Below are 12,676 nucleotides of genomic sequence, written 5' to 3' on the forward strand. Positions count from 1 at the left end.
CCTGCTGCCAGGGTCTCTTCCAGGGACAGCTGCAGGCTAATGGATAAGCTATAAAGAGGGCATTTAGGGCAGGTCTGACAATGGAATTGGGATGGGGTGAACAAAGAAAACATTTTAAAAGGATGCAAAGATAGCGAGTGTTGAACAGCAGAGGTTGACAGCTGAGCTGCCTCTGCCTCACACAGAAAGGCCAAGCCTCTATGGACACACAGAGAGCTGGTGCTGCTGCAGGATGTTACTCTGCTGGCAGGATGCGCTGCTTGTTGCAGGATCAGAGCAGGGCATGAGTGTGGGGGTTTTCCATGTGTCATCCCAGTTTTTTTTCTGAGTCAGTTCTAGCAGCAGTAGTTCTCATTAGAGATGGGGGGAGGGAAAGAAAGAACAGCAAACTGAATGGAAATCCTCTACTAAGTATAAAAACTCACAAGTGACTGTGGAATACCACGATGGGTAACTCATGCCCTGAAAAGGAGATTTTTTTAGGGTAAAAAATCATTTTGAAGACTTACAGAAAACTAAAGTGCTGTCTCTACAGTCTCTCTAGTGGTAAAGCCTGTCCAGGTCTCCTACCTGTTTCATGAGCACTCTTAACAGTTCCAGCACGCACTGCCCGCAGAGGTGTCTGCGTCACTTTCTTTAGCTGCCCACCAGCCAGCCCATCTCTCAACACCCTCCAGTGCATGCATGGCAGATCAGCCCTGGAAGAAGAAGGGAACCTACCTGCAGGGTGACCTGGTATCACGAGGCTGTTGGTAGGTAACGCTGGTGGAGGTGGCAGCGTGGGTGGGGTGGCGAACATGGCCGGATGGTGCTGGTGTTGGGTCTGCGATCTGAGAGAGAAGTGCGAGGTAGCAAGATTAGAGATGGAGAGGGGCAGGGCTGGGCCGGAGGAATGGTGCGGAGGAATCTGGGGAGAGAGAGGAAGGTGTTTCGGGATGCTGATGCTCGTTGCACTGCTAGCACTGCTGCTCCGGCTGCAGAGAGAAAAAGACAGGGGCAGAAAGGGAAGAGAGAAACAGAGAGAAAACGTGTTACAATGACACTGAAACAGCACCAGCAATACACTACCTGAAACAATACAACCATACACACAACACTGATCTCCCCAGACTTACATTTAGTTGTTGGTTTTTATTAATGTCAGTGGACAGAGTAACAAGTATTAGTGAAGCTTTTACTCTCTAGAGCAGCATTTCCTCTGGTGCTCGAACAGGTTACAACCCTCAAAGCTATTTATGAGATACTGATATTGCTGGATTTTGCACCTCTATTTGGGCTCTGATGAACCTGCAGTGGTCAGTGTGTCCTTGTGGTTGTACAACGCAACTCTTCCGATTCCTTCTTTTGTTACTCTGGGTGTACAGAGCTGCATAGCGTGTGATTTGGGCACCAAGTTTTATCTGCTGTTCTTACTGTGCAGCTATACTCACACAAGCATGCAAACACACACCATGTTAATATATTATCCTCATAATAAATCAGTATTCTAAATCTTTTTTTCTTATTATTACTCTGCTGCGAGTGATCTAAATTTTGTGGGCTGAAAGGAATTACCACTGCAGTTCTTTACTGTAATTCCCATAATAGCAATATTTGTTGCAGTTTCACATTTCTGAGATCTCTTGAAGACTTTGAAATATTATTAATCATTTATATCAAGGCGGCATTTACAGAGTTCAACAAAAACAAATCCTAAGTATGCAAGATTCAGTGAAATATAAACTTATCAGCAGCCCTCTGTTATATACTGACCATTGTGCAGCCAAATACAATGTTTAAAAACAGTTTTTAAATCTTGTATAACTAGTCTAGCTCTGGTCTGGGAGGCAAGGCATATTTTCTGTACCAGCCAAAGTGCCATTACAGGTTCCACTTGAATGGATAACTCTTCTCTCTAGAAACTCTTTTTCCTTACCATTTTCATCCTTCTTACTTACTGGATGGAAGCAATTTAAACAGCAAAGCTAAGCTTCCTGCTAGATCTGAGCATGTCGGATTGAAGCAAATTTGTCAGCCTACATGGGAATCCTGTTCTATGGAGCACAACATTTTCTGATAGGGTTACCCCTCTCTGGATGTTGGTGGACCAACAAAATAGTGATAAGTGTGAACACCTACTCACTTTGACAGGAGTCTTTCTGAATACGAAATAAGGGAGTCCAAATTCAAACTACTTTAAAATCCTAACGCAAATACTGGTTTGGCTCAGACAGGACAGTCCAAAATTCCACTAGAAACCGGACCTAAAAGATCTTTACCCCCTCAGTTCTGCATGCCTTCCTCCCAGAAAGGGAGAGTTTATCACCATGTTTCACATGCAGCTATCTACCATGGTGGACAACCCAGCCAGTGGAGCTGGAAAATGCAATATCCAAACCACGGAGCACGTTACCCAGGCAGGAAGAGCGCTCTTGGCTCCAGTCCCAGCGATTTCTCTCCCATTTGAAACAAGCTCGATCCTGGCAATAGCACAGAAGTGACACATCCCCTTCTCCTACCTGATATTATTGAGTCCGTTGTGGGCCACCTGGTGATGCACTTGGTAGTTGAGAGGCGGAGGGATGTGACTCGGAGGCTGGGACCGAAGCTCAGGTATCAGCTGAGGCTGCGACTGCGGCCGAGGTTGAGGTTGTGACTGAGGCCGAGGCTGCGGCTGCGGTGTGAGCCTTGGTGGTGCTGGTGCTGAAATCACGGGCTCCTTCTTCAACAGCGGGCTCGCTCTGGCGCTCGACGTGGGCGCTGAGGAAGTAGAAGTCACAACGGCAGCTACTGGCTGGGGGCTGGGGATAGGCAGGGTGAAGGGCACGTCGGTGCTCAGCTCCCGGCTCCGCTCTAGCCCAGACACCTTTGGGACATTGGCTGCTTTCGCTTCTGGCTTGTCATTCAAGGTGGGACCTTATGGAGCAACAAGAAAAAACAAAAGGCACACACTTGAGAGGTCTGCGGTTGTCTCGTGGCAGGGTAGGACATATGTCTGAAAAAAACCAAGACACGTCTCAGCTTGTGGGAGCACCGTGGGAGCAGTGCTGCTGCAGGATGGATGTGTTTGCGAGCCCGTCCTTTCCTGTCCTTGACTGGTGAGCCAGTACTCCTTGGCATGTGTGTAGAAGACTGAGGTGTCATTAAACGAATCCATACTACAAAGAACATATAGCTTGGTGACTTCTACAGAGTCCCAAGGTTACGTACAGTAGGAGTGCGAACATGTCTCAAGTTACTGCTACAGGATTTCCTGCTCGATGTCGGATTGAAGGCCAATAATAAACTCATGAACACAAGTCCGATCGTGAAGGCACTTCACTTTCTCAGTGGTTTTTCAAGGTAATCTACATTGTGTTGAGGCTCAACCCTAGCCACAAGGCACCATGACTCAAGCACCAATCACCAATGACAAGCCCACCTGGCCTCTGAAGAGGAGGCATCTCTGGGTATTTGTGCATAGCAAGCGATGGGACAGCTTTGCTGTGAAGCTGTTACACTGCTGTTCCTTGGCCACACACTTGTATGGAAGAACAGATCAGAGAAGGGTGGAAAAATTCAGCCAGAACTGCAGTAAGCACGTGTAGCCTCAGTCATGTAGTCCAACTTGTCCTCACCACTGCACATATCTGTGCACCAAAGCTATATGCAATGCTGTGACCTTGCTGAATGCACCTGCGGTGGGAATTTCATTTGGAATTACTAGTTCTATAATGACAAGTATTTTTTTTCTCCAAATTAAACTAGAAATGCAGTGGAACAGATTAAAAGGATGGAAAGGAAATGGGAAAAGGGGGGAAAGAACAGAGATTTCAGACCAAACAGTATTCAAACAGCCAAAGAGAACCAAAAGGACCAACATGAATGAGATTCAGCTCCCTCAGGAGTCCTTTTCAAGAGAATCTGTTTGTCCTTGAGGGCACACATACACACAACCACAAGAAAAGCTTACAGAATGAGAGTTAATCGTGTTTCACCTGTCTGGACAGGTAGGGTGCATGCTGTCATTACCCACCAGAAGGTGTTGGGGCTGTCTGCATTTAGCTGGCTTGCAGACACCCAGGAGATGCTACCTACGTTCCTTAACACACTCCCAACACCCTCGCCAATGAATTCCACCTTTGAAATGTTCCTGTCTCATCAAAGGCCGGAGCCAGTTCCTGTTGTAGGAGGTGTGGAAATAGCACAGCACACACAGGAGCTAATTCTGGCAGCACACACGGTCTGCTATGCAGCCTGCTTGGAGCAGGACTGTGCTGCCGTGGCTTTGGCCCCTCTGGTGCTGCCATCAGACAAAGGGACAGTTCGTGCATCACAGGTACTCTGCTTTTTTAGGGAAATTGCTTTCTAAAATCAAATACTCTCTGCTCTCGTTTGCCAATATTTTTGGTAATGCCACCTACATTTGTCAATTTTCCTCAGATTTTATTATTGACAACTGAAAAATTGTCACTGCCTGATTATGCCACGGGTGCACGTGCTGCATTTTAGAGCAAGTGTACTCACAGCTGCAGATCCCACTGTTTTTCAGGAGCTACACATTAAAAGCAATTCGGTTTCATCTCTGACCATAGGTTTCCTGAGTGCCTATTAGATCTTTGCATCCGGTAGTCCTCCTCCTACAGAGTTAAACTTCATATCCTGTAATTATAGGCAATGCAAACTAATGGTGTATATTCAAAACACAGTGGCACCACAAAAGTTCGCTGAGTAAAAAGTCAATTAGATCTAAAACGAATCAATAAAGTCCCGCATTAAAAGCAGCTGTTTGACCAGCTTTACGTATTGATTCCCCACGATTTCAGCATTAGTTCTCACTTGCAGTTTTCTCAAAGCAAAATCTCACTGGCTGAATGGACCCACCAGCCCGGCTGTATCAGTTAGTGACAGGGGTATGTGCCTAATTCTTGCTGCCAACTTGCTTTTGTGTTTCATTCCCCAGAACAACCAAACACTCAATGAAAGAATACCCAGGTGGGTACTTTTGGGCACTCTCATGCCCAAGCTTCCTGATGCTGGGCCAGGTTTCACAGAGGTTCTCTCAGCATTCTGTACCACAGCTCCCAGCCCAGTCCCTTCTGCACAGATGCAGCACAACCGCCCTGACAAAAGCATGGCCCCACCAGACCACACCATGAAGTTCTAGAGACAAAAACGTGTTTATTTTAACGAAGTCCTAGAGTAATTTTCATGTTTAATGATAACAGCCTGAGCCAATTTGCCTAAGACTTGACAGTCAGCTCTAATAATTCAACCTTAATTAAACCCGAGCGCGTGTCAGTTCAGCTCATCCCTTCACAGGAAATCTGACATTTGCAATGATTCATGCTTCAACCATGCTACGGGAAGGCCAGATCACATCTGCCATTCTCCACTATGCAGAGCGCTACCCCTTTTCAGCATGCCAACTTTGTTTATTTTCTAACCAAACATTCTGGATTTCTTCCATTGAAAGGTTTTCTTAAATGAGCAGTCAGTAGAATATGATTTTACTGGGATGAATGATGACCTGGTGCCAGAGACAGGGAAGGAAGGAGTGAAGCTGCTCCAACAAGAAAACCAAACAAGCCTGAGATGAGGCATTCCTGTCTTCTTCATCAACTCAGTTGTCCTTTGCAGCGTTGCAAAAATCCAGCCTTCCTGAGTCTTGTGCTACATCCCATCCCAACTTCATGGGCAAAGATGAAAACTTCCAAACACACTTAAAACCACAGAGAGCCTTAGGTACTGCTGCTGGAAACGTGCAGCATTAAGCTGAAGTCTGAATTCAATTACAGCTGAACGTGCCGCAAAAAGGATGTTATGGGAGGAATTGAGTCAACCTTGAAAACCATCAGCACAGGCCCAATGCGAAATGTCACTGGGATAAATGTATGCTGCCCATCCCCAGGGCAGCACAGGGTGACACGCTTGCCTGCGCATAACTGCAGCGCATTGCAGGCTAAATACTCTACAGAAAGCCCCCCACACAAATTAAACCCTTCTGTTACAGGAATTTGCTTTCAAGCTGATTAAGAGTAGCTCAAGTGCAAGGGATTAAACATGTAAAGGCTGCTTTGAGGACTCCAATAAGCAGTTATTGTGTTATACAAACAGTACTTAGGGCAACGGCATTTCCAGCCCTGCCTCTCGCTCTCTGCAAGCTGCTGGTTGTTGCTGAAAAGGGACTGTCAGCACACGTACAACGTGATTGGAAAAAATCTAATCTTGCCTGCGTGCCTTTCCTTTGTCTCTCAAAGAAAAGAAAGTGGAGTCATTCAGATGTCTTTCTGCAGTCTGCTGCATTGTATTCAAACAGCAATGGTGATGGGGCGATGTGAGAAAGAAATTCCTCTCCTACATCCATCAATGACATCTTTACCAATGGCAATTTCCCAAGAAACACAAGCACCACCATCTGCAGCCTATCTATCCCCCCATACACATCCCTGCAAACAGACAGAAGCCAGCCTGGCTGTTACCAACCCTGCTCCATATTAAAATTCCAGCAAGAAATGCTGCAAAAGCATCACCGCAGGAATTACAGGGACATATGTGGCAAGAAGCTGAGTGTTTCAGAGTTGGTTGATGAGTCCCAGGAATGAGTTTTGAACCATCAGCAATAGGAATCTTCGCAGAACAGCACGACTGTGCAGAGTACAGCAAAACAAAGGAATTACCAAAATAACTTATTCAATGAGCTTCAGCAAAAGCTCTTTTTTTTTTTTTTTTTTTTAAACAGAGCTTTTAGACTGCTGCATAATGTATTATGGGTGTGCAACACAGATAGGCACAAGTGAAAGCAAATTTTGCATTGGCAACGATAGCACTGATGCTGGCAGAGCGAAAAATCTGTATTTAAGTGCTAATTCTTTATCCTGAGCAGACTTCAGCTTTTTCATTGTGTTTTAGGAAGGCAGCGCTATTTAAGACACAAGACAATTATCGTGGCTTGCTCCGACCCCAGCCTGGCCTCCAACCCGTGCCCCAGCCATGATGTGCCATGGTGGGATGCTCCCTGCAGCCCGGCCGGCTCCAGCCCGGCGCTCGGTTCCTTCGTACCAAGCTGTCTGTCAAGTCAAGTCGTCTCGCAGCCATCTGAAACACCCTCCCAACAGCTGCCACTATCAATTACTCTCGCAGACAGCCCTGACTATCAGGAAGAGAACTGGAGCGAGCACTTGCCAGTTTTAATAAACTGTGTTGCCCAAGTCATTTAACCTGCTAGATTGCTGTATGCTGGGGCTGTAACAAGCCTTCAGCTTTTCAAACGAGAAGAAAGCAACAGTGGCAAAAAGCTGTCAGCCTGGTCCTCAGAATTAACTTCCAAGTGTGCCTTTTTTTCCCCTCCCTCTCCCTTCTGAGGCACCCAAGTTTTAAGAGTGAAATATCTTCAAGTTGCTGTCATAGTGGCACGACAAGGACAGCATCCCACATGTTGAACACGAAGCCGTTGGTCCTGAGAGCAAAGGGCTGCAGGCTGCCAGCTGTGTGTGGAGCAGCCCTGGGCCACCGGCTCTGTTCGGGCACAGGCTGCCGTCCCCCAGCGATGCCAATGCTGCCAGGAGCTCCGGGACGCCCCGAGCATCCCCAGGCCCCAGGTCCTGCTACCTCACACAGCCGGCTCAGGGGCTCATCCAACCAAACACCCGATCAGTTGGAATTGCCTCCAGCACTCTGGTGGAGGCACCTGCACTTTCACTAAAAAGCTTACCGCACTCCACAAATTACAAAGAAGGTTAAAAAAAGCCCTGTGCTAAACGTCTGCCTCAGCCAGAGCTGCAGATAAGACCCTTTGTTGTGGCAGCTTGCAGCGCAGGGAAATTTCACTCTCCCCGGAACAAAGGGAGAGCATAAAGACCCGCAGACTTGGTGGTGATTTGCTGCTTTATGGTTCTTTAACGGGACGTTTTATTCCTGAAGATTTGGGAGCTTTCCATGCTCTATCCAGGCACGTTAGCCGTAAGCATGCGTGACGACACTGCAAAGCTGCAGGAGCTGAATGGAGATGGGTGCCAAACACAGGGATTGGGGCCAGTGCATAAAGGAGGAGGATCACCATTCTAATCCCCCAAAGTAAGTCACACTGCATTTTCCTAGCAATGCTGCTTCTGGCACCATTTCAATGCAAAGCTGAAACTGGATTTGCAGCTAAAGCACCTACTGCGGATGCCGGCGTTGTAATGAGATTGAAAGTTTCATGCAGGCTATTAATCCAGGGCTATAATGGTGGATCACACACTGCAGGGTTAAATCCCTTCAGTGCTGCTCCTAAGCAGATGACCAGGAATGTGTGACGTAGGAGGAGCTGCTCCCCAGCCCTGGGCACAGGCTGTTATAAACCCAGCAGTTACATACTGAGGGTGTTTTTGTCTCCTTTTGCTATTTTTGCCACGTGTGATAGCACACTGCACATCTGATTGGAGTGACAGACAAGCAGCAAGGTAAATAAGCTATTTGAAAGGCAAAAAAGCCTCAAACACATGAAAGCAAATAAATACAAAAATCCAAATCCAGATCAACCTTTAAGCAGACAGAAGTGTTCTACAGCAAGTAAGCTTATGAATTTAATTAGTCAAACCCGCACAAATAATAAACTATCAACTACTACATTACAGGAGAAAAAGTACTGCTTTTGCTGTTTCAAATCCTCATCGATTCCCATCCAGCCTACGAGTGAGTTATTAATCACTCCAATTAAATCACAAACACAGGTCTTTATGCTGAAATTGAACCTCCCACCAATAGATCAATAGCTCAAATCTCCAAGAGCAATTACTGCTCAGCACAACAGAGCAGCTCGTTACAGAGCTCCATGCAGGCCACAACTCTCTGTCATATCCTTCCCAGGCAGTGCAAACAAACTGGGAAAAAAAGATTTTATAACTATTATTTTCAAAATAAACAGACATCTGCTCAGAGTTACCTAATCTCTCTCACATCACAGAGGCAGATCTGCCAAGGTCACATTGGAGACACGATTACATTTTTTCACAATTTGTTATTCTAGCAAAGCCCTGATAAGATTGAACTATTGAAGTTCACACTCTGGTTTAATTTCAAGAGGTTAAATGCCAAATCCTTTTCTTATTGCTACAAGGAAGGGATCTGCCAGGCTGCATAATACCCTGTGTGGGCTAAGACAACAATTTTGTTTCATCTGCTCAGTCTTACAAAGGTTTTGACTTTTTTTTAAATGACATCAGAGAACTCCAAACACCCAAAGAATCATTTAAAGTAAAATCCATCAGGGAGACTGCTCTGAAGGAGTGGGAATGACCTTTCCGACCCCCAGCCTGGAGAAGTTAAATCAGCGGCTGGCTGAGAAAGCACGTTTGCTAACCAAAACCAGAACAAGGCACGGTGAAACATTCTCCAGCACCAGATCATCTCTGCTGGGAGCGGCAGATGATTACCCTACGCAGCCAAGCGTACACAGGGCTGCAGAAATTCCCATCCCTGCCTTGGAAGATCACCGATGCCTGCCCCAATGCAGTGCAAAGGGGAACCACCCGCGCCCTTTCCAGGTGAGAGCCGTATTTCCACACGCATCCCTGCTTCCAAACTGCTGCCCCTTCCAGCAGGTCCCTGAGTGCCATCCATCACCCCTCGTTAGGGAAGCAATTGGCATTCAATTAAGTGAGGATGGACTCACGCCAGGCAGCTAATCGAGATGAGTTCAGTTCAGGCTGCAGGCACGGGCCCCATCAGCAGGGCACCGTACTGCTGCTTTGTTCCCTCACCAGCTCTGTGTGGATGTGCCCAGCAGCCCTGCATGACACTGAGCATTCCCATGGAGGGATGGCACCAAACTGGGACAGGGACCTCACCAACACAGCTCCTCATCGCCACACTCACACAGCTTTACAAAAGGAGGGGGGCAGTCTGGCTGTTCCCCACTGCAGCAGAAATGGCCCAGAGAACAGTTTTCTTCCTTTCTACAGACCAGCAGTTGTAATTGGAGTTCAAAAGATCAATCCATGCTGGGATTTCTTTGTTGGAATGTGGTATGCACAGCTGATACAAAAAAACACCAGCTCAAAATCCAGCATCCTACATGTCTCCTGAACCGAGCTTCTCTCTGAGCTCTAGATGACCAAAGATCACCCCTATCCATCAAGTTCTGGGCTCTTGGCTGGCTTTCCAAGCACACAACAGACCCATTAATACACACATCCAAATTGAGCCCCCAGTTAGATTCAGGCTTCAAACTGGCTGTTCAGGGCAGAGGAGAGTCCTTGCACAGACCAACATTTCCAAGGGAAGGACCCTCTTCCCAAGCCACATGCTGCAGGCCTGCCAGACTCCTGCCTCAGCACTTGTTCTACACAGGTTAGGAGGCTCTGTGCTATAATCTGCCATTCAGATGTTCAAGGAAAACACACACAGCAGTACTCACTCCTAATGGATGTAAGCCTGCAGTGGTCTGTGCTGGATGTCAGAAGACTGCAGAAAAAGACCTATTGTGTCTGTGTGCAATCAGCATTTGAAGTGCCAAGGCTGTTTTTGTGGCTCAGGAAAGTCAGCAGTGAAAGATGTAAAAGGGCAGCCAGCCGATCTGTTAAGGAAACCTCTCAGTAACTTGACCAACTCCCATGCCCAGTGTAATGGCTGGAGCCTTGAAAACAGAACATTCTGCTCCAAGGTGGCTTTGTTTTGCTAAACAGGAACTGAAAGGAGTGACTGACCACACACAAATCAGCAAAATCCTGTCGTATTTATTTGCTAAGTCCAGCTCTCACAGTTCAGTAGCTGCTGTCACATTAGTGCTAATACACCTATAATTTGGGCAAACAAGGCTTGAGGTTCAGTGCCCATAAAACGAGACCAATGCTTTCCATGCTCCCTGCCCCTGCAGCCCCATCTCTGCCCTGTACCACACTGCTCCCATCTCCCTGGCACTGAGACAGCAGCACCTTTTCCCCACTGATGATACTGAGGATCTACGATCAAGATGAAGAGAAGCTGAAGAACAGACTACCCTGCAAGGCAGTAAGGTCTCCCACCTCACTCTTATTCACATGGTCAGAATTTTCAGCTACTGCAGTAGCAGCTTAAGAAAAATTAAGGTACTGAAATGAACAGATAATACATTCAACAGCATTTCAAGTTGCATCGTGGATAATTAAAATATTTAAGGGACACGCTGAAAGTTGTTAATCAGGGAACATTTAGGTGAGTGGTGTATGCCCTTTGGATTCAGTCCCTATGGCAACCAAATACTCCAAAAGGATGCGCTGGAAGAAGCATGTCAGGAGCTGCCTCAACATTTTAATTCACAGAGAGAGCAATGCATAAATACAGCTACTGACAAGCACAGCACCAGCAAAAAAAAAGGCTTGCCAACAGCATTCAGAAGCCACAAATGGCCCTTTGTTTTCTAAGACTGAAAAAGGTCCATTCTTCCTTTAAGAACACTGACTACAAACGTCAAGAAAACTGGATGGTGTTGCACATGCAGTGTTGAATCACATGTACAAACTGTGTTTCTGCCCCTCGTGTTGAAAGATTTTGCATCTAAATCTTCAGAAAAATTGTTTCCATCTCCCCCAGCTCAACAGGGACAAACTATGAGAATGGAAGAGCATGAAGACAGTTTCTGGGTGAGCTTGGGGTGGAAAATGCGAGGAACGATGGTCTTTTCCTTCAAAGCAGAAGAGCAGCTCGGTACACAGCGAGGAAAGGAACGAGTGCGCTCATTTATGATCTGCACTGCAGAAGGCAGACTGCTCCGCCATGATCTCAGTGCGAGTGAAATGCAGCTGTGATGCTCCTTCCAGCCTTCTCCCTTGATGAAGTGTGAATTCTTCAATGGGCAGCAGAAGTTTTGGAATATTCTGGTGCCGGAAATGCTTGAGGATAATGTCAGATCTGGCATCTAATAAGATTTAGCAGAGGAACTCTGTGCTCTGCTCTGCAGTGGAGTCACACCCTCCATGAAAAGGAACACTTGAATCTCTTCTTTCATCAAGAATTATGACTGCGGAAAGAAATCTCCCCAGTGGAGGGTGCTGGGTGGTGCAAAGCTGCAGTTCCAGCGCGGCTGTGCACAAAGCCTGAAAGACTCACTTGAGCCTTGTAAACCTAAACGCTTCCGCTCCACTCCTCTTCCTGCAGCCTCTGGAGCCCCATGTCACTGCAGAGGCCCCGCCACGACCGCCGGATGCCGTGGAAGCCATACCTTCAGCTCCTACCAGGTGGGCTCTCAAGGCCACCCTTGATCCTGACATCTGTAAGTACAGTCGTGGAAAATACTTCATACAGAACTGCTGCAAACTTTACTTCAGTGCTGGGTGAAAGACAGAAGTATCCAGCCTCAGCCTGCAGATACTTTTCTAAGAAAGTAATTGCTGCACAGCTCGTGTTCCCCTTTTCACATCTGCCATGTGTCCCAGCAATTCTATCGAGTTCACAGTAAGTTTTTCCTTCAAGTCCCCTCCATGTCACATTTTTTCCAAACAGCAAAAGCCCAGTGAAAAGCAGCAACTTGGGTTTGGCAAAACACCTGTAATCCAGGGTTCCTGCATGCTACGAGGGCAAAGTGGGGTCTGTGCAGATTCTTGAGTTTCCTGTTCCCTTTGGCACAGCAGACAACAGCTTCCATTCACCGTACCTGTATTTCCTGGCAAGCAGGTTCCTGTCTTCATCTGTCTGCCCAAAGCCACCTGCTCCCCATCCAGTCCGAATCCTACAGGCTGGAGGAGTGCTGTCCTCTACA

The 12,676-nt window shown here is 46.9% G+C and overlaps 1 protein-coding gene across 22 annotated transcripts in view; it reads right to left on the bottom strand.

The window, feature by feature from the left end:
* Positions 1-12,676, bottom strand: part of FBRSL1 (fibrosin like 1) — a 422,126-nt gene that overhangs the window by 24,386 nt on the left and 385,064 nt on the right. For 20 of the 22 annotated variants that reach the window (XM_085238379.1, XM_085238400.1, XM_085238395.1 and 17 more), the window contains 2 exons: positions 2,499-2,895; positions 721-974 (listed from right to left, as the gene is read on the bottom strand). In XM_085238379.1, coding sequence (XP_085094505.1) covers positions 721-974; positions 2,499-2,895 — 651 coding nt within the window. The remainder of the gene's footprint in view (positions 1-720; positions 975-2,498; positions 2,896-12,676) is intronic. The other 2 variants (XM_085238396.1, XM_085238401.1) reach the window with 1 other exon arrangement.

Source organism: Meleagris gallopavo, chromosome 17 (assembly GCF_905368555.1).
Source record: "Meleagris gallopavo chromosome 17, MGAL_WU_HG_1.1, whole genome shotgun sequence".
Lineage (NCBI taxonomy): Eukaryota > Metazoa > Chordata > Aves > Galliformes > Phasianidae > Meleagris > Meleagris gallopavo.